Raw genomic sequence first — 22,519 nt, forward strand, 5'->3', positions numbered from 1 at the left:
ACCAGGATCACTGGACTGCAGTAGGAATAAGAATTCCCTCTTTCTCCTAGGGAATGCCTTCCTCATTCTGGTTAGCTGGCCTCTAGTTCTGCTCTCTGGATGGCTGTCTCTTGGTTCAGCCTCAGTTCCTCTTGAAGCCCATTTATTTTGATCAGGGGTCTAGCAGTTCAACAACTTTACCAGCCTTTTTGACATTTTCTTTTCACTACAACTCCCTTTAAAATGTAGTGGGCATTTTGTAGATTTGTCTTTGATTGATTTGTATTAAGTCAACTTCCTGAATTGGCAATGGCAGGCAGAGAAATCTTGATTAGTCATGATATTTGACTTTAGACCAGCCTGGGGTTTTTGTCTATTAGCAAAAACAAAGGTGTTGGAACTCTGCAAACGTCCGTGACCCCCAGCTTAATGGGGTCTGCTTGGGGCAGTTTGAATCTATAGTTTGAGGTGGGAAGGCACAGTTATTTGGCCTCATGCCTCCAAGCTGCATCTCAGTGACTGCTTCTTTGTAGGGGGCTTAATTACTCTCCTCAGCTGGAGAATGTACACAGTGTTCTCAGGAGGGGCTTGGAAAGTACCTGGGAGCCAGGCAGTAGCGTCCCTCCGAGTTATGATGGTAAACAGTGTCTCCAGATGTTGCCGAATGTTTTTTTTGGGGGGGGTGGAGGGCTTATGTGCTCCTGATTGAGAGCCACTGCATTAGACCATACGATGAAAGTTGCTATTTTAGTCAGTAATTGGCTCTCTTTGGTTCTGATTTTGACCAAAAGAAGCTTTTTGCTCTGAAGGGACACACTATTGAAAGTAAAGTACTTTACTGTAGGACAGCTAATTAACTGCTAAGATGTATTGAATTTTATATGGGGCACAGAAGAAGTTCTGTGAGACATGGTGCTCTTAACAGATGTTATTTTTAAATGAGATAAACTTTATTCTTTATATTGTTTCTTTTGTTAAGGGCCATTCTGTATCCCCTATAAATTCCACAAATTTTTGCTTTAATATCATGTAAAAATATAGAAGGATTATTTAAGTGTTGAGAAACTTTGATATTCTTATGAGGGCAAAACAGTTAATCACTGAAAATATACTGAACTAATTTCCTTCCGTCTTTCATCCCTCCCTCTCTACTTTCTTTCATATTCTCTTTGGGTTGCATCCATATTGAGTGCTTAGTCTTCCACATTTATTCATTCAGTTGGAATAGTATTGAGGCCCCTACTCAATACTATTCCATAAATGTCTTTTGAATTATAGGCATTGGACAGGGAGGGACAGGCAGAAATGCAAATATTACTTACTCTCTTCGTACGTAAGACATTTATAATAAGCAGTATAGCTATTACTAAGAAAATGACTTATACGTTGATACATTAGCTTTTAAAGAGAAGTACGGAGGGAAAGTTGTGATAGTAGGGCACCTGAATGCCAATTTGTCTTATATGTAGAAGGTTTGTCCTATATTAAAAAAAGGAAAATATTTTTTAGTGTGTGCTCTAGAAATAAAAGGATAAACTCTAAATTTAGTGGGCAGAAATTAAAGTTAAGCTCCCACATTTAGGTTTGGGGTAGATTTGATTTAAGAGGAAGACTCAACCTATTTTTTTAGGGGAAAGTACATTATTATTCCTTGAGCAAACCATATCACATATTCTTTAAAGTTCAGAAAGATACTTCATCCTCGAAAATACACTCCACATTTTTAAGTAACAATTTATTACTTTTTGCTTTCAAAGTAATTTTCCAGCTACGTCGGAAAACCCTGGTGGTTTGATTATTTACCAATACTAATGAATGCAGGCCCTGAGAAGCCAGTGAGAGGCCAGTCGCCTTCTGTTCCGGTGTGTGGTTTTTGACACCTGGATCTCTTCTGTATGGACTAAACCTAACGCCTACTGAGAAGTGTGGGTTGCTTTAATTTTTAAAAAATTTGTAGTTTTACTCAAAACATTTTAATGTCTTTCTCAACAGTCTTTTAATTTAAAAGTCTTTGAAGAGACTTTTAATGTGTTAATGTTCACAGCTAACACAATCAACCATTTTCTGTCTTATCTCCCTCATATATGCCACCGCAGCCTCTGTATATCCAAACCTGAACATATTAGCTTTATAATTTCTTGAATGCAGTAACATCATAAGAATGAAAATAAATACAGGTCGTTGATACAGGAATGTGTTTGGGGAAAGAGAAAGTTCAGAGTTGAAGTTATATTTGAGACACTATCAGTGGATTCTAAAGAGGAAAGAGGCAGGTTCAAATTCAGACTGCCACTTTCTGATCCTGTAAATGTGAGCTAAGTCCTTGAACTTGGTTGGCTTAGCAGTAAAATGCAAGCAGTGTTACTGATTTTTATTTACAGAATTATTTTAAGGATCAAATAAAATAATGTATTTAAACTTGCTTCAAATTATATAAAATAATACATAATTATAAAGCACTGAGGTAAATGCAAGGGAAGAGGGAGAGTTGAAAAATATATCTTTGGGGATCTGAAGACTCAAGTGTATAAGTTTTTAAATGTAGCCTTAGTGTTGACATGAGAATGGCCTGGAATCCAGAAGGAATATCATGTCATTGCAACATGCTATAAAACCTTCTTTTTGAGGTGATAATAAAATCTTTGTTTTTGCAGAGTTTTATAATTTAGAAAGCACCCTTAAAAATGTTAAAGTATCTAGTGTTACTCTTCAACTTGAAATTATAGTCATTTAAAAATATTCAGATGAGTTACGCTCGTCCGACCTTTATTGGAATATTTCTATGTAATTCTCTTCTAGATCTAAAGGAAAGGAAAATGAAAGATAAAAAAAATGTGGAGATGTCTGCAAGTACAGAGTTTGATAGAACAGTATAAATTTGAATTGACAAATGCTGTTTCCACACATTTGGAGTTTTTTGAACTGTATGGAACATTTGCAAATGTGAGTTTTTAAAATGTTCATGAACAGAATTTTAGTAGAGTCGGAAAATCGAAGAAATTTAGATTGTAGGAAGTACAAATGCTTTCTAATTTAAATAAAACTACGTATTGTCTGAATTAAAAGGGATTGTCTTTTACTGATTGGATTTGCTATTCAAAGGAAAACACTAGTAGAGATAAGTTGTGTGATCTGTATTTGGAACAGAAGTGTGCTCCTAAAAAGTAGTAGGTAGATGAAATTTAAAAACTGAAAACACAGTTAAATTACATTAGGTGAGTTTGGAATTTGTAGAAACGATAGGTGAATACTTTAAAAATATTATTTTGCTAATATAAATAAAATTTGTCCTTTTGTATGTTGACCTTTCCTAAATCTCTTTGTACTTGGAAAGTATTGATTCTAATTTTGAGTCACCACCTTTGAAAACCTAATTTCAGCTGTAGACTCAGAAAAATGTACAATCGTGTTTATATACCAAAATAACTGAGTAATATATATTGTGGGTGGTGGTAGAAAACTTACCCATGGACTCCAGATTAAGGACCCTGCCTGTAGAGAATTTCAAATTGAAATTCATAAAACTTGTTTTTAAATTCTGAGATTCTTTACATTCAGAAAGTCCCAAGTTTTGAATCCTAAGATCTAAGTGAACCCGCAGTTTAATAATCATGAAACAGGTCTGCACCAGTGTACAAACATTTTAGTACTTTAATTTTTAAAATTTCCACAAAAGAAAACCCCATGAACTTTTAAAGATAAAGTTCTCCCTTCCCCTCTCCTTCTCCCCCCATCAAAAAAATGTTGAAAGCAAGATTAGAAATAGGAGTAGACATATTTATTTTGAAACACACCTGCTTTGTTCTTATTGTTCTTTCTCTAATAGTCTTCCTTTCATTATGTTGATTCCTGTTTTTTTTTAATTGAGCTTTTTCTTTTCTGCTCAAATTTTTTGCTTATCCTAGTTTTCTTGAAAGGCAAGAGAAAAGGAATATTGAAAAAAGTAAATTGAACTAAAGTCAGAAAATGTGGGTTCTAGCTGCTGTTCTGCCACGGACTGTGGGACTTTGGAGACTTACTTCTCTGCATTAATGTCCTTAAAGTGAAGGTGTGACATATTCAGTGATCTCTCAGATCCCTTGAACTAGAAACCCAAGCTCTTTTATCTACTTTTCACCTATTCAGGGGTGACAGGTTTTTTAATCTCACTTTTAGATAGGTAAATAATGGCTTGGGGCAGAAGTAAAGTAGGCAAGGACTAGAAGTCCAATGTAGTTTGCCCAAAACTGCTGGTCTCTAGAAGAAGAGAAAATGTATTGAAAAAGGTGGAGAAAGGTAAATATAATTGGGAACAAAAATATAGAGGTTTGAAGTATTTGTAGTATAGTGGTATTGGGCAGGTAGTTACTCTTTCTACATCCTGCTCTCCCATCATTTAAATGCTTTCTCATTAACTATTTAATTTTGAAATTACTTAGAATCGTAACTATTGGCTTTAGTACTTTAACTCACTAACTTTCTGTGTAGTACCCATTCACTAACAAATTGGTTCTCTTACAAAGTTCATTGATCCTACAGTTTTGAAAGTGATTCAGGTGAAGTCTGAAAGAGTAGTTCTTAAACATGAGCCTGTATAAGAATCACCTGAAGGGTTTGTCAGGCACAGATTGGTGGGCCCAACAGCTACAAGCTTCTAATTTAGTAGGTCTGAGGTGGGGGCGATAATGTGCATTCTAACAGGTCTCCACATGATGCCGATGCTGCTGGTCTAGGGACCACATACGAGAACCACCTGTCTAGACCATACAGAATTGTTAACCTGAAGATACAGTTTTTGAGGCGGACAGCAGTGGAAATATCCAGGATTATTTTTTGATATTATAGTCTGTTTTAACTGTTTATGTTAGTTGGAGGAAGTAAAATGTAAGTATGGACAAAGTGATGCATGATCCAAAAATCCTTTTTTGTTATTTTTCAGTAGGACAGAATATATTGAGCTGCGCGTACTTTGATGTGCGTCCGTTTTCTTGCTTCTCCTCTTTCTGTAGTCCCAAGCGCTATCTGGCTGGATAGTTGTTAGGGTTTAGGCCCTTGTTGCTTTATTAAAAAAAAAAAAAAAAGGCTACCTGTGGTTACGGTTAATCATGGATTGACTTTTATTGTTCTGTGCTTTGTGTGCATTCATGTAATGACAAGGGTTGGATCAAGAGAGAAGACAGTTTTATTTGCTTATCTGATATTTGGTTGAAGTTCGATCATCATCTGTCACACACATCCAGTTCCCTATTTGTTACATTTTTCCTGCTGAATATTATTATTATGTGTTGCGAGATTTTACACTTGTCTTATCACATTACGTAATGCTTTGTTTTGTGGTGAGTAATTGATTAAAGCCAATAATTAGGAAATAATTTATCTGTGGTGGTAATTAGTTTTACTAAAAAGAATGTTTTGCAATTCTAGTTTCGCTGATTAGACAGAACTGTATCTGCAGATGCTTAAGGGTTTTTAATTTTATTTTTAAATGATTTTTTTTAACTGAGGGAGAGAATACTAGCTTTAAGTTTTAAAAATTGGTAGTATAATTTCTTAAAAGAAATTAACATGGTATTGAAAAAGCAGCTTAGTTTTGCTATTCTTCATAAGGGTTTCAGTGTTTTAGTATTTTTATATGACTTTGTATTGAAGAACTATTGACTGTTCCTCCTACCACCTCCTGCAGATCATTAATCAGCAGATAAAATTTTTCTTCTTATTAAATTAGAAACTGGTATGTAGGTATTATGTTATTTCAGTCATTAAAGTTAACACAACTTGGAGAGAATTGTTGCAATAAAATTGAAGAAAGAATGTAGATATTTAATATTCAGTGTGTCTTAAAAGTCTGTTTTCTCATTGCCAAAAAACCAACCCTCCTCAATTAAAAATGAATACGTTTCTAGTACATCATGGGTAGGTAAAGTACTGAAGAATAAGCTACTGATGTGAAATGAATTATATACAAGGCCTAGCCCCTTTTACTCATAAAAGGTGCCCAGCAAAGTTCATTGAATTTTGGTGGGTTGATAAAGAATGAACCCAAAAGTTTTGGGCATATTCTGAAATCTGGTTACCATTGCAGAACACTACTGCAAATGAATTGTGACTTACTGGTTGAAAACTAAGCATAAAATGATATTTGGCAAACTATTACGAATTACACAAGGGAGGGGGGATGTTTATTTTGTACAGTATAATAAAAGCTGTTTTCCATACTCTCTGGGCTAACGAAAAGCTTTACACATTTTATTTTGTATCAGAAGCAGAAGAGTAAATTTGCAAGAAAAAATAAACAGATAACTTGATTTTATATTGTTTTTGTTTTCAGTACCTCTTGATAAAGAGCCCCCTATATTTGAAATACTGCCGTAAGTTTTACAAGAGCTGAAAATGATCAGTTGTAAGATGCAGAATATATAATGATCAAAAGCACATTCTTTACGAAATAGACAAACCTCCATTCAGGGATCCACCACTGTTTCGACTTGAGAAAATTACTTGACTTTCAGAGCCTCTATGACCTCCTTAAATAACTGGGAACAGTAGTAGTACCTAACTCAAAGGGTTCTTTGAGGATGAGCAAGACAGTGAACATTTAGAGCTTTTCATGTTTTCTGCCACATGGTAGGCACTTAATAAACGTTAGCTTTAGTAATAATGATAGCATGAATATCAGTTATTCTAAGAAAGTAGAATCTAATGGGAGAGGAGTCAGTGTAAATTCTTAAAACTTTAATCATAGGTGTATAAGCATATATGACTATCTGTAGTATTAAAATAATTTTTAAATGCTAAATATTAAGAAATAGAAACTGGGTGGACTGCAGCTTGCTAGAGTTTGGAGTTTTGTAACAGAATTAAATAACGAAGAATGGTCATGTTGGCCTGAACAAATTGTATGAAGTACATAAACTTTGAGTAGAATACTGGTGGCGGTTTTGGTGGAGTGGGAAAGGAATTTTTGATAGTCTAATTGATTCTTACGGCAGGAGATGGTAATGAGCATAAAGGCTGTGGGGTGGGCATTTTGATTTGGTCAGCACTGATGGTATGAACGAATGTAGGCGTGGCAAGGAGGTAGAGAGGAACAGGAGTTTAAATAAATCCAGTGATTTGAAATGAAACCTTAATTTGAAAGGTGGCTGCTCCGAGTTGCTGAAGCAAAATACATAGCTAACTCTGATCTTACCCATTCTTTGCTGCAAAGATTATGGACAGGTAGGAAGCACGGTGGTCTGGCTGCTTGTGTTGAACATGTGTCCTGGGGATTAATGGGTCTGAAAAGAGGACCTGAGGGATAATGCACTGAGATCCTTAGAATTCAGTGTTGTAAAAGATGTGATTTTGACATATATAACCATCCTCTGAATGTTCTTGAAATTCTATTAATAGATTCTTTGGATTTATACTTTATTTTGGAATATCAGGAATTAATCAAAAGGGTTTTGTTTTCAGTCTGTTCCTCAAGTGTGAAACAAATTAACATGCAATACCTACAAGCACATCATCTAAAAATACTGTAATAATAGGTGACATTGTTGTAGAGAGTGAATGGTGAGAAAACACTTGAAAATTACAAAGCATAATGTAAATTTAAAGTATTTCCAGGAAGCTAAAAATTTTAAAAGGTTAGTAGGTTATAGGAATATTGTGTTTGCTTTGGACTTCATTCTACATTAATTTTTATTATTTGGCAGATAATCCTCTTCCTGACAATTGTATGTAAGAAAGGTCTCTATTTCTATCTCTTGCAATATGTTTTAGTCATTTTTTATGATACCATGTTAGAGTTTCTTGCTTGTGTAATTCTTATCAACAAGACTGTTGTGAATTGTGAATTCTAACTCCCAAAGATTTTGCTAACATTTAGATTATGTTTAAGTCGTATTTTAAGTGTATTTCATCCTTTAAAAATCGAAGAACTACTTTATCCAAGAGAACATCTAATTTAGGTACTCCTTCTATGTGCTATATTGTAATTGTATTAGCTTATTGATTCCCTTTTTCTCTCCCCTCCCTGCTGAATCTGAGTTTGTTGATTGTTATTTGTATTTGTAGCTTTATTCCTAGTTTAGTGTCTTGACATACAGTGAATTAGAGACTCAGTGTTGAGTTAAATGAAATGGATGAGGAACTGTCAGTTTTTAAATTTATATAAATTAGAAATTTTATTGTCTTACCAATATAAACAAGAACAGGACTATTATTTAAAATACATAATTTGAATAATTTATTGGGTTAATTGCCTTTTTGATTTATACAGCACTTATTCAAATGATTAGTTAAATCTCAGAGTGAATTCTGATGGTTTTTGGGACGTTTGATAAAGTCTGGCCTTGCTCAGGGGGTTGTAACCTATCAGCGAGTAGTTAACAACCATGTCCTTCGGCTTAAGTGTAGGAGATTGTAGGCCATCAGTGTATCAAGGAATTTCCCTTATCATTTCCTCATGGTTGATGTTCTCTATCAGTACAGGTAAAAATCTAGATGTATCAAACTAGGTGATAAATCAGATTGAGTTCTCTAAATTCAAATCATGTTTAATTGTTTTACTGTTACTGCATTGAATATAAAAGTTTTTTTTTTTTAATCTATCATATTGTAGTTCTGACATAGCTGCATGCCCATCATTTCTTTCTTCCTTCCAAGGAGAGTGGGACACCTATAGTTTTCAGTGTTAATAGATGATCTTGCCTTCCAGAGAATTTTTTTTTTTTGATCATGGACCCCTTTGAAATCTGATTAAAGTTGGGAACCCCTCTCTCAAGAGAATACTCATACACATCTACACCAAAGTGTTTTTTTCATATAGCCTCAGGGGATCATGGTTTCCTGATCTAGCTGTCAGTCAGGATCTGCCCATGTAAAACAGTTAACACCGTGAGCCAGTATAGTAATTCATCTGTAATGGTAATTCCCATTTTAGGTTTCTCACTTCTCTTTGTGTTTTGACAACACACAAGAGTTGATGTTACAGGGAACCAATACAGTATATTCAGTGTGTAGCTAACCTCTTTGGTCAGTATCTGGTTCTTATTGGGTTACAGGTTTAGTTCAGAATCCATAAATCTTGATTCTCTGAACTATCTTGTGTAAGTGGGAGGCACCAGTGACGGTGTTAAAATGCTGGTATTAGATGAGGCAATAAAGAGTTACAAGAGTTCAGAGAACGTGAAAATTATTTTCATTTTTGGTAATGGTCTTGCTCTACTCTGTTGTTACAGTTGAACTTGACCATTAGAGGATTTTGACCACACTGATTCAGAAAGAGTCCTAAGAAATCAATTGAGAGATTACAGTAGTAGAATTGCATGTATGAGAATTCTGTTAAATTCAGCAAGAATCATTGTAAAGACTTCTCAGTGTTTCTGAATGCTATTTGTTTCCATTAAACCTAATAAACAATTTAGGGTGGATTATTTTCTTGTTAAGTTTGCTCAGAGTAAACTGTGTTCTCTAAGATTCAAGTGCAAAAGACATATGAGGGCAAGGTAGGCCCAGAGCAATGGAGGCAGTCCCTTAATTTCTATACAAGTAAATATCATTTAAACAGTGCAAGCATTTCAAAGTGGGATTATAATAGGGAAGACAGTGGCAATTTTATGGTATTTTGCAGTGACACGATAAGGAGTAGTAGAGCTCTATGTAGAATTTTGGCGTTGAGGGATCATAGTCCTAGTGAGGTTGCCTTCTCTCCATCTCTTTCTTTGTGCCCTGGAGAGATGCCAACTATGTTTTTTTTTTTTTTTTCTTTCTTCTTATCCCTAATTGTTTTAACTCTGAAACCCCAGTCTCCTACTTTTCAAATCTTTTCCCGCATCATTTATAAATGTTCGGGACCCAGCGTAATCACTATTCTTTACTCTTAACAGCTTTCATGATTCATTCTTTGAAAAGAAAAGAAATAAAACATGATCACGACATATTCCAAATTCAGTAAGAAAAATCTTACATTCCATTCACACTCAGTTATGATAAAACATAAATTGTGCATCAAAATAATATTGCTGTCGTTCAAGATCTAGAGGCATTTGTGAATGCATTTGTTTGGAAGTATTTTTTATTCACTATGTGTATCAAGGCATTATTACTATGGGCCATCTTGAACAAGGAAATCATTTCACTGTATAGAACTATATGTTAAATTGCCATTTTGTGCATTTTACGTGTATAGCAAAGATCTTGATGTTAGGATTTTTTTCTAAGGTGTAACTGATAACCAAATTAAGTACAGACTTTATGGGATTCCCTGTTTGAATGTAATGAATGAAGGGTCATTTCATTAGTTCACTGTTTCAGAGCCCTTTAGTTTGAACCTAGCTAACCAGTCCAGTCTGATGTCCCACTATTCTCCTTTACTCACCGTACTACTTACCGTGTAGCCTAGCCAAAGGGAACTGTTTCCTTGAAGTGCCCCTCCAATCTCTGATCCTGAGGTCCATGAGGACAGAAACGACAGTCTACTTGTCTGAATCCTCCTTGTCTGGTAGATTGCTTAACTCTGAGTCACATGATGGTTTTAAGTAAATGAACATTAATTGAATAAATGAGCAATGCTTTATGTATACACTTTACCTTCGTACCATGTTCATTAGGTCTAAATCCTTAAAGTTCCCCACCAAGGCCAACATAGATAATGTCTCCCAAGAACCTTCAGTGAATGCTCCAATTTTCTCTGAACAATTAATTATAGCATCTTATGTCGAATTTTTGAAAAGTCAACTATACGTCAATGAAAAAAATAAAGTATATTCAAATTACAAAAAAAATATATAAAAATATAGCGGCAGAGAGAGAGGTCGTAGTCAAAATGAGCATGGAGTCCGTATCCCATTGCTCACTATCTTCAGGAAGAACTGACTTAATTTGTTAGGAAATCTGTTAATGAGAGAATCAACTCTGACAAAGATTTTTGTTTTCTTTTTAGATACCTTTGCTATAATGTTGTCATTAACCTCATGCTATGTCAAAAGCATAATATCTGGGCCCTTACCAAATAATTGTTATTATATGTCCACCTCAATATTCATGGTTTTTCAGAAATAAAAGCTTGATACAAAGGAGAAAAAAAATGTTATATATACTTACCAGTTTACCATGTATGGTATAATTACTTTGATACAGGCCTTATCCCATTTCTCCTATAGGCTTTTTGTGCCAGTTAGCTTTGACTTTGAATACTCTTACCATGTGTATCCTTGGACAGTCTTCATCTGTTAAATGGTGACTGTGTTATCTGTACCTTCGATGGTTACCAGGATCTAATGAGATAAGGTGTATAAAAATCAGCTGATGCTCAGTAAAGAAAGAATGTAGGGCCTGACGGATTTATGACTCTGTCAATATTCTGCTGCATCTCTCTCTTCATCTAACACTAAGCTAAGCTCCTTGAAGATAAGAGTTAATTATGTTTCCTTTTAACCTACCATTTAATTGTGTACATTTAGAATTTGAAGGAACCTATGGAATAAACCTCTAATTTTTTTTTTCAAAATCAGAAAGATATGATAATAAACACATAAATTAGAAACTTAGAACTGATAGAACATCTGTTTATAGTAGTTAAGTGGCTAGTGAATGTTGAAAAATAAACTAAAGGACAACCATATCTCTAGGCTTCCCTTAATGCTATTGACATTTTTTATGTTTTAAAAACCAAAGCAGCAAAAACAAATCAAAGCAACACTGCAAAAGACAAGCATTATAGCACTGTTTCTAAATGAGTGGAATCGGCATATCCACCTCAGGGAGTATATTAATCCCCTAGGTTTTCTTGTTTTCATGCTTTTCTTGGACAAAACGTTTCCTTACCCACACCTATTCCCTCAAAAAGACTTAAGAGTAAGATCTAACATAAAGTTATAATTGGGTCGACAGTCTTCTTAGTTCTGAAGAAATGTGCAGATTTTCTTTCTTTAATGTCACTTATTATTCATGCCGAGCATTCCCTGAGTAGCCAGTGTGTGTCTGTCACTGTGAAGATGCTGGGGGTACAAAGGTGGCCATGACTCAGTCCCCGAAACTCACAGGCCAGAGTAGTTGCTAACATCATGTTCCTTAGACCTCTACTCTCTCAGGAAATGTTCATAAATACTTTGTGATGAAAGGGTGACATGGTTTGGTAATAGTGCATGCTTTATTTCTGTCTTATTGACAGGACCAAGAAGTCTTTCAGTAAAGAAAACGGTTTATTTAATCCATTTTCCTAGCTTATTTGACCACGGGACCCTTTTTTTGTGTCACGTGTATTAATGTCTCAAGGGCTGTAAATGCTCCACAGCACACAGTTTAGGAACGTGCCCAGAGATGATTATGATGAGACGGGTGCAGTGAGAGCACCAGGGGGAGGAGAGTCGGGGAAGTCTTCACACAAGTGACTACATGTTAAACCACGTCTTGAATGATGAGCATACAGAGGAAGGGAAGGGCAGCTTAGGTCCAGGCAGAAAGAACAGAAGGTACAAAAGCACAGACGTTTGACAGCGCATTGTTGTGTTTGAGGAAACTCCAGACAGTTCAGTTCCTTAGACTGAAGTAAGGAAAGAAGCTATACCAGAGAACAATTCAGGGCCCTGGAGACGCATAAATAGCCTTGAACAGCATGAGGGATCTGTGAAGCAGGTAGTAATCGGTGCCTAGATTTCAAAGTTATGCGAGGTCTATTGTGCTTTATATTTAAATTTATGTTAACAATATAAATTTACATTTATTCCACAGGGAAAATAAAAAATTGAGATTTATCAAAAACCAGCAAAAGTATGAGATAAACTCTATGGCTGAATCATCTACCGTGTGCTGCTGTTGAATTCTGAATGTTATTTAATGTTACTTTTAAAAAAACCTTTGAGTCACTGTGAACTTTTAATACAGTACATTAGGAATGAAGAGGCCTTTTTTGTGTTAAAAGTTAAAGTTAACTAATTTTTATTGTGGAATTCATCATAAGAGAATCAGCACACATGAAGACAGAACAATGTGATGTTATTTTTATATTTTTAAACTGAAGGTTTGAGCTTTCCCTACCATCATTGATGCTCATTATAAAATATTGGAAAGTGTAGAAAAACAGAAAAGAGAAAGTACTTTTTTTGCCATATAGAGATAAATGTACATGTTGATATTTTTTGCTAGACAAATTTATTTTCTATACTTATAATTCTAGTGAACATAGTACTACTTTTTTACATTTTCCTACATTATAAATCGTTTGTAAGCATTACATTTAAAGTCTATATAAGATTCCATTCAGTGGCTATACCATTGTTTGTATAGTTATAGACAGTCTTCAGTTTTCTTAATCATATGGTTTCTACCTTTTGTTATTATAAATGTTTTGTGTATATAGTTCCAGAATTGGAATTATTTGGTCAAAAAGGAGGGATATGTTTAAGGCACTTGATACATGTTACCAAATTATTTCCCAAGACAGCACAATTTATATTCTAAATTATATAATTTATATTTCCACTGGGAGTGTATCAAATTATTTCATTAGGTCTTGAGAACAATCATTAAAAAGAAAAGACAAAGAATAAAGCAAACTTTGTTGGTCAGTAGTTTAAAAATATGGATCCATATTTATTTATGGTTGTAATAGTAAGCAGTATTTCAGTTAATACTTTGTATAAAGAAATGTAAGAATTTTCTTTTGATATGAAGGCTCTTTTTATTTTTGAGGTATCCATCACGAATTGAAAAAATTGACTACGAGGAGGGCAAGATGTTGGTCCATTTTGAGCGCTGGAGTCATCGTTATGATGAGTGGATTTACTGGGATAGCAATAGATTGAGACCCCTTGAGAGACCTGCATTAAGAAAAGAAGGGCTAAAAGACGAGGAAGACTTCTTTGTAAGTAGCAAGCTTTTCTGTTTGCCAGATATGTAATGATGTATTTTTAAAAGGAATTCTGTTAAATTTTACAAAAGCTTGTTTTTTATTAAGGAAATGCTTATTTATTATACATGGTATTGATCTTAAAAGTTGTTTAAAATAGGATTTTAAAGCCGGAGAAGAAGTTCTGGCTCGTTGGACAGACTGTCGCTATTACCCTGCCAAGATTGAGGCGATTAACAAAGAAGGTACGTGTTTGGAATGATCTGAGGATTAAAATGGGATTTATAGTAAAATTTAACTATATTTCTAATTTTAATTAATGTATGAAATTGTTACATATAGCTGTTGCTTCTCTTTGTTTTATACTTAACCTAATAAATCTTCTAATAATACTCTTTTTTAGGAGCATTCAATATGTTATATATTGTATAGAATAAGATGATACATAATATACTGCCTAAATAGACTGTTTAAATTAGTAGAGGTAAATAGTTGCTTAAAATGTTTCAGCTTTCAGTTGACAGGCTTATATTATATGCATTTTATTTCTACTTCTCTGTTTCCAGTTTGTTGGCTAAGTTATTTTATGAAGCTCTCAACCTGAGTGCTAAAGATATAGGAAAATTCAAATCAGTTCAACTTGGAAGTGAAACACAGTACAATTTTCTGAGGAAAGAGTATGGAACTTATCAATTTGAGGATTTCCTTTATTGCATTTTTCTCCCTGCTCTTTTTTTCTTGATTTCTGTAGATAATTGAGAATTAGTTTTTCTAACAGCCTTTTGTGGTATCTAATATTACTACTGATCAAAAGTTACTGAACTTATCAGAAATGTTGGAAGTACCACAGAAATCAGGTGTGTTAGTGTGGCATAAAACGAGAGAATCTGTTGGACAGATAATGAATTTTAAAAATTGTAGACCGATTAATTTAGAAAGGCATTAATTTAGAAAGGCATTAAATTGTTATTGGAAATATACTTAAGTATTTTATTTTTTAAATTTCTTGTTTAAAATCTCATTTAAAACAGTCGTGAAATACTTGTAAGTATATTTTCCAAAATACATTAGTTTTCTATTAGTTATTTCTTAAACTCGACCACTCATTCATTCTTTTTACTAAAGAAACACATTGAGGGAATTCCCAGGTGGTCCAGTGGTTAGGACTCAGCGCTTTCACTACTGAGGGCCTGGGTTCAATCCCTGGTTGGGGAACTAAGATCCCACAAGCCACATGGCATGGCCGAAAAAAAAAAAAAAAGAGAAAAAACACATTGAGTGACAACTTCTTTGCAAGAAGGGCATTTAACCTAAGTAAGGGGATACTTACTTTAAACTGTATCTTGAAAGCCAGACAAGTTATCTAGAAAAGGACGGATGAAAAGGTTTTTCTGTCAGAAGAAATGGTGTATGCAAAAGAATAGTAGAGAGGCATGCCATTTTTAAGGAACTGCAAATCTTTGATGTGACTGGAATGAAGGATTCCTTTAAAGGTTGTAGAATAGCAGAAGAGGTGGGAGAGAGAAGCAAGGATTGGCATATGAAGTATCTTGTAGTCTTCCTAAAGAATTTGAATTTTACTTGGAGGTGATGGGAACCGTGGAAGGGATTTAAGCTGAGAATTTAAACTAACAAAAACCTTGAGAAAAATTGAGGTAAGAGAAGATAGAAGAGGAAAACATTTAAAAAGACATATATTAAGAAATGTTAGGTGTAAAAAAGTAAATCATAGTTGTCTAGCTAGAAATGATAATGTAACTTTACAAAAGCCAAGGTCCAATTTACTGGTTTACCTAATTGAAATAACAAATATGGCTATGAGTTTATTACTGGTCACCTGAGGGACATCTCAGTTATTAAGTTTGCAGGTTACTTCTTTTCTAGTGGGGCCTTTAAATCACTGTTCACTTAAACTTCTGGAGAGCTGTGTTATGGAGCTCTTATTCCTGTGTCTTAACTCACACTGGCTCCCCAAGTGTCTAGTCCAGAGCCCAGCACAGAGTAGGCAGTCAGTAACAATTTTTGGAAGGAAAAGAAGTAATGAATCAGTTTCGTAGGATAATAAGATCTACCCAAAATGGAACAAAGCAAAGCAAAATTAAACAATGCTCTCTCTTTTCATTAGGAGAGATTTCTTTAAATGTGTGAGCTTTGGGACCTTTCTTCCATGCTTAAAGCTTCTTTTACAAGTATATGCATACACACATACAACATACACAGAAACAAACCACCCTCATTTTTTATCCTATCCTGTTTGTCCATGGGCGTGTTATATAGAAATTTAAGCTTACATCAGTGGAAGAGTGATGTTACTGATTGCAGCCTCTGCCATTTCAGGAGTAGTTTTGAGTAAGCCCTTAGTGAAATATTGGCAGATACAACTTGTTTTTTAAAAATTTCCATGGGAAGTATTAATTTGGTCATTTTTCTGTATGTCCCACATGGTGGATGAGCCTCCCCCGCCGCCTGCCACTATCCCCCTGCCCCCCCCCAAAAAAAAGAAAGAAAAAGGAAGCCCTCAGAGAGTTTTCTGTTCACTACAAAAGCTAAACAAAACTAACAAATGTGAACATTTAGGTATATGTAATATGTCTTAGAGAAGTTGAAGAGAAGGGACAGATCAGTGTAGATTGGAGTGGTCGGGGAAGTTTTCATAGTATGGGTGGGATTTGAAGAGCTGATCCTTGAAGAGTGGGCTGGAGTTAGGAAGGAGGACGGCATCACAGCAGCCGAAGCAGCGTGAGCAACGGCAGGGAGGGATGAACGCACGGTCTGCGTAGTGAAGAGCCTGCTGTTGTCTGCAGCGCCCCGTGAAGAAGGAGGAGGACAGGGGCAAGAATGTTGGGGTGTAAGGGGTTCATGCGGTTTGGCATTCTCACAGTCTTCCCCGATTCTTCACTTTCTTGCTATTCAGCTCATCAGTTGTTTTCATAACTTGGGTTTAGATCTTTATATCTGTGATTTGTACATTATGCTAATTATAGAAAGATATGAAATCAATGGTGTTATTCAAATTACAAAGAAAAGAAAAATCTTTGTACGTGGATTTATTGGCTTTGGCGCCAATTGTTTATACCTCTTTAGTAAAGGTCCAAGTATCTGTTTACTTGAAGTGGCACTCTGCCCTCATTTGTATAGGAAATGATAGAAAAACATTGGAATTTCCATAAGTATAAAAATCTACGTAACTGATATGTTTTCTGATAGTACTGATGGTACAGTAAAAGACTTGAAAGCATGGAGTCTGTAACAAAAAGTGAATATGCTTTGAAATAGCCATATAAACAGAATATTGAGTCCTAAAAGCAGAATGGTTCAGTGGGAAAGACAGGGGAATCAGGGTTTTTAGTTAATGGCTGTGCTGCTGCTTAGCTGTCATTGGATGCAGCATTTCGCCTCCCTGGAAGTCAGTGTTCTTATCTGCACAGGAAGACTGCTATGCAGATGATACGTATATTTTCTAGCTGAAAAGCCTGTGAATCTATAATTCTTGTTTGCCAGTTAATTGATATTGCAAAGGAATAATCCTTTCCTGAGAAAATGATTTTTTCCCTATAGCAGATCTTTCTCTCCATTATTTAGAAGCTTTCAAAGAGAGCAAATGATGATTCTTAGAAATATTATACATTTTTGTAAGTAATGATTTTATTTTCTTCAGGTATAACATACCTGATATGTTATTTAACATATATTTAAATTGTTATAAATTTAAAAATCCTCCAGTAAAAATCAAAATTACATGCAACTAACTTATCAAGATTTAATTTGTATACTTTATAAGGGAAATCAAAGTTATTTTTACAGGGAAAGAGACAATAAACTCAGTAAACTTGGTGGGGTCCTTAGCAGGGGTGTGTGTTTGCAGTTACTGCAATCATAGGGTGTTTATTTCTGTCAGGGCATTACTTGTTCTATATCATGTGTTGCTGTAAGGTTGAATTATATTTTCTAATGATGCTGACTCGCTCCTATTTCAGGAACTTTCACAGTTCAGTTTTATGATGGAGTTATTCGTTGTTTAAAGAGAATGCACATTAAAGCCATGCCCGAGGATGCTAAGGGGCAGGTAAGAGTGTTCAGCATTCCTAGCTACCCACAGGGATGTTTTCTTGAATGGTGACTGATCAAAATATATATATACAGACATATATATATTTTAAAGTGAACTAATTGTAGGATTATGTGCTGATAGCCCCAAATAGCAGCAAGAAAGAGAAGCTTAGAATGTAAAATTATACACTTGATTTTTGCTTCTTTGGTTTTAGACCTGCTAAAGTTATAGGTCACTAGTTTCTGTTCCAGGTGAAATCCCAGCATCCACTAAGCTGGTGTTGTCCTATCGACCCAGCTGGATCGTGTAACCAGTCTATGGGAAGTGAGGTAAGTGCCTTTTTTTAATTTTGTTCTGTTTTTCCTGGTATATAGTATCATTTAGAAAGTTAATTTTTAATATAAAATTTTATATTGAGTTTCTTATCTTCTTCTTTTCTTCTATAAATCATAGTCGTTAATCTTCTTTCAAAAGGCGCTTACCTGACACTCTGTAGGCTGTTTCAGGTAGGGCTTTCTGAGTTATATGATGTAAGCAGTGTATTACATGCTTTGTCACTGCTCAAAGCAAGAATGAACGGTAAGCATTTGAAGGAGAATTTGGGATGAAGTTAAAACCATAATTCCATTATGGTTGAATACGTTTCCTGAAATACTGGAAAGAAAAGGTGCCGGTAGAAATTTAAAATATTTTCTTTTATGTTCTGCTGTTATTTGGGATTTTCAGCACCTGGACCTACAATTAATTTTAAGAAATTGAAAGTGATCTATAAAAATGTCTAATGTGGAATTATGCTACATATTTGTTGCATACCATGCAGTAAAAAATGTCATCCTGAACTGTGTTGAAATCACATGGTCAGTTCCAGTCAAGTGTATATATTTAGTAGTCTAGAACGTAGACTGTCACAGTTAAAAAAATTATTTTTGATGTTTTCTGAGAAGTGCGTGAGTGTTTTAAGTGACGTGGTTTTCAGAAATTTAATTTTGAAATCATCAGCTAGCAGAGTTTTTTTTTCCCCCAATTAATGTGGAATGCCATTTAAAATGGAAATGCTTTTGGTCATGAAATTGCTTTGTGTCTTCCTACTTGTATGTATAAATAAAATGTTCTCTTAAGCATTCAGTGGTGTGATTCTTTGGTTACTGCATGGAAAGATTGATTTAAACATTGGGAAGTTAGTACCTGTTTAATTAAAATTCTCAATTTTTTTTTTTTTGCTTTAAAACTATTATTTTGTCATTCTAGTCATTCGAATGTTTCTGAGATGGCACTAACATTGAAACTTTATTTTTTCCAAAGAGACATTGAGCCAGTTTGGTTCGTGGTAAAATAATAAGTTGTAAAAATTAATTTTTTGGATGTATTGGATGTTTATTTTTAATAAGTATTCTAGTCACACCATGATGTATTTAACATTAAAATCAATGTCAAATACAAACTCCTAGAAGAAAATATTAGTAGTATATTTCCTTTAATTTTACATTTTCTTCATAATTTTTAATTATGAGCACATTCAAAACATTTGTAGAATTGTTTTTTATAAAGTGTTCTTATTTTTTGAATGTCTTAATAGATCAGGTGTTGTTTGGGCCGTGCTAAGAGAATCCAACTTTGCATATTATCATCTAAATTTTGAGTCCTTTGAGAATTCCTTTATAAAACTATACAGTAAAATTTCTTTTATTAAACCAGCAAAGGATAAGGAATCAAATAAATGCACTGTGGAAATGTTCTTCTTTAAACTTTCTGTAGCTTTTTCTCACCTATTTTTCTTCTTGAGAGTGTGCTGATATAAAATTTACACTGTAACTCACTAGTGTTAAAGATTGGCTCATAAGATCCTTTACCATTTTTAGAACATTTTTTGTATATGTTGTTTTATTGGATTCTTACAGCAAATCCTTTGACATAGGTATAGCTGATATTTCTATTTCACAGTTGAGGAATGCAGAATTTAGAGAATGACTTACCTAAAATTTCATTCAACCATAGTGTGCAGAGTGACTGAACTCATATCTGATTTCATTATAGTGTTCATTATAGTGCAGTGCTCTGTGTTATCTACAGGAAACTTTGAAACATATCTTTAGTTCTCATTCATGGAAGGATCACACCAGTTATTTATTTATTTATTTATTTAAAAGATTTTTTTTGATGTGGACCTTTTTTTTTTTTAATTTTATTTATTTATTTATTTATGGCTGTGTTGGGTCTTCGTTTCTGTGCGAGGGCTTTCTCCAGTTGTGGCAAGTGGGGGCCACTCTTCATCGCGGTGCGCGGGCCTCTCACTATCGCGGCCTCTCTTGTTGCGGAGCACAGGCTCCAGACGCGCAGGCTCAGTAATTGTGGCTCACAGGCCCAGTTGCTCCGCGGCATGTGGGATCTTCCCAGACCAGGGCTCGAACCCGTGTCCCCTGCATTGGCAGGCAGATTCTCAACCACTGCACCACCAGGGAAGCCCCGATGTGGACCATTTTTAAAGTCTTTATTGAATTTGTTACAATATTGCCTCTGTTTTATGTTTTGGGTTTTTGGCCCCGAGGCATGTGGGATCTTAGCTCCCGACCAGGGATCGAACCCACACCCCCTGCATTGGAAGGCGAAGGCTTAACCACTGGACTGCCAGGGTTCCTACACGAGTTATTTTTGATAGTGAATCTTTCCAATTAAAAAATGGAAGAACAAAATAATGGGAGAATTATTTAATCATGCAACTGCAGTGATTCCCATGATTAACAAGTCATGTGATCAAGAACTGTTTTATCTAATTTCACTTTTAAAGAGTACAGCATGAATCTCTTTCTTCTAGTTTTCTCTTTATTGGAGAGAGGAAACAACTGGGCATGGAATTTATCCCCGGCATCTTTTAGCATTTCTCTTAACAACTTAAAATTTTCCTTGCAATGTGGAACCCAGAATTAAATGCCCTGTTGTTAATAAGACTGCAGACATATGATCTCTGCTGAATTATCACTTTCCTTTGCTTCCCTGTTGTACTTACTCTTGTTTTTCTTTCTGCTTTGTTGATGACACTCTATAAGTTGTTTTCATTGGTGTTGCTTTTTTCCTTCTACTTAAGTGTTAGTCTCAAGGCTCAACTTAGCCATGATACTTAAGTCACCCAGATTGCTCCTTGACCTTAAACCCCTCTTTCCTATTAGTGTACACTTTGCCACCCCTTTGTTTAATGGTTTTCCTTTTGCTTGGAGTGTCCATTTCTTTTTCTTTGCCTTTTTCCCTAGCAAATTCCTACTTTAGGGTTCAAATCATTTATCATTTTCCCTGAAGCCTTTCACTAGTCTTTCTCTTCAGGCAAAATTTTGTTGTTCTCCTGTAATATTTTGTTTATTCTCTACTGTCTCTCCTGTCACATTGTCTTATAGTTAATTTTATTTGCTTGTCAGTTCCTTATGGGCAGGACTAAAAAAGGAGGTGGTTCTAAGTAAAACTTGGATTGGACAATACTGGTGCATCTGGTGTTCTTTGTTTTTACAAACTAGAGAGATAAAATTTTATTTCACAACTTTGTCATAATTCATATTCTAATAAGACATGCATGGGGGATGTAGTTTAAAATACGGGGAAATCTGGATATTGGGTGTCTTCCAGGCAGGAGCAAAGATGTGGTCACTCCAGGCCAGTGGGTTCCTGGGGTTTTCATCTAGCATCTTTCATTAGCTTAGCATGTTTCCTGGCATATGTAATAGGGTATCCAATAGAAAATTGGTGAATGAATGTGTTAGGTGCAATTGCATGATGTTTTCAGTTCATTTCAGTCATGGGGGAGAGAGAGACAGATTTTGTATGTTTGCTTTTAATGGCTTATTGTCTTTACCATATATTTTCAAGACTGAGGAGCCATCAACTTGAATTGCTTAATGGCCTGTGTTTGTTAATGTAACCCATGAATTAAATGCATTTGATGTTGTGAAATTGTTTTTAGTTGCTTGGACTAAGAATTTAACGTATTACGCATTTTGGTTGAGTCTGAATCAGTGGTCTATTTGATAGCGTAGTGGCATCAGTCATCAGTTAAAGATTAACTCTGTAGAGATATTATAAATATTTGTTTTAAAAAAGTCTTTTTGATTGTGAAAATTTAAATGTTAGTACCACTTCTTTACATCTTTCCATAATTATTACAATAAGTGTTTTTAGTTAAAAGTAAAACAGTAAAAATTATTTAACCACAAACTAAAAAAATTAACACAGGAAATATAAATATTTGCATCTCAGAAGAATGGTAACTAATACAGATTCAGGAAATTGTAGAGGGAGGGAAATTAAACTGGAGTCTGACAGTGTGTACTTTACCTTGGTCAAGTCAAGTAGCTCTTTTTTTTTTTTTTTTTTTTTACTAGTAATATTAAGCTGTTGTGATAAATAGGTATCCAAACTTTAAAGCTTTAAAAAATAATAAAATCATATTTTGATTTCTATGAAATTGACCTTACCTTGAGTGATACATTCTTCCTAATAAGGAATAGTAATTTGCTCAATGGTAATACAGTCGTCCCTCATTATCTGCAGGAGATTGGTTCCAGGACCCTCATGGATACCAAAGTCTGTAGATGCTCAAGTCCCTTTTATAAAATGGCACAGTATTGCATATAACCTATTCACATGCTCCCAGATCATCTCTAGATTACTTACAATACCTAATACAAGGTAAA

General features: G+C 34.8%; 1 protein-coding gene across 11 annotated transcripts in view; it reads left to right on the forward strand.

Annotated features, from left to right (window-relative positions):
* The window catches only part of PHF20L1 (PHD finger protein 20 like 1), a 75,626-nt gene that overhangs the window by 3,135 nt on the left and 49,972 nt on the right, over positions 1 to 22,519 (forward strand). For 7 of the 11 annotated variants that reach the window (XM_061171762.1, XM_061171767.1, XM_061171768.1 and 4 more), the window contains exons 3-6: positions 13,636 to 13,807; positions 13,953 to 14,037; positions 17,770 to 17,858; positions 18,095 to 18,172. In XM_061171762.1, coding sequence (XP_061027745.1) covers positions 13,636 to 13,807; positions 13,953 to 14,037; positions 17,770 to 17,858; positions 18,095 to 18,172 — 424 coding nt within the window. Of the gene's footprint in view, positions 1 to 2,886; positions 2,923 to 13,635; positions 13,808 to 13,952; positions 14,038 to 17,769; positions 17,859 to 18,094; positions 18,173 to 22,519 lie in introns of those variants that run through there. The other 4 variants (XM_061171771.1, XM_061171770.1, XM_061171772.1 and 1 more) reach the window with 2 other exon arrangements.

The sequence above is a fragment of the Eubalaena glacialis genome, chromosome 17, assembly GCF_028564815.1.
Source record: "Eubalaena glacialis isolate mEubGla1 chromosome 17, mEubGla1.1.hap2.+ XY, whole genome shotgun sequence".
Classification (NCBI taxonomy): domain Eukaryota; kingdom Metazoa; phylum Chordata; class Mammalia; order Artiodactyla; family Balaenidae; genus Eubalaena; species Eubalaena glacialis.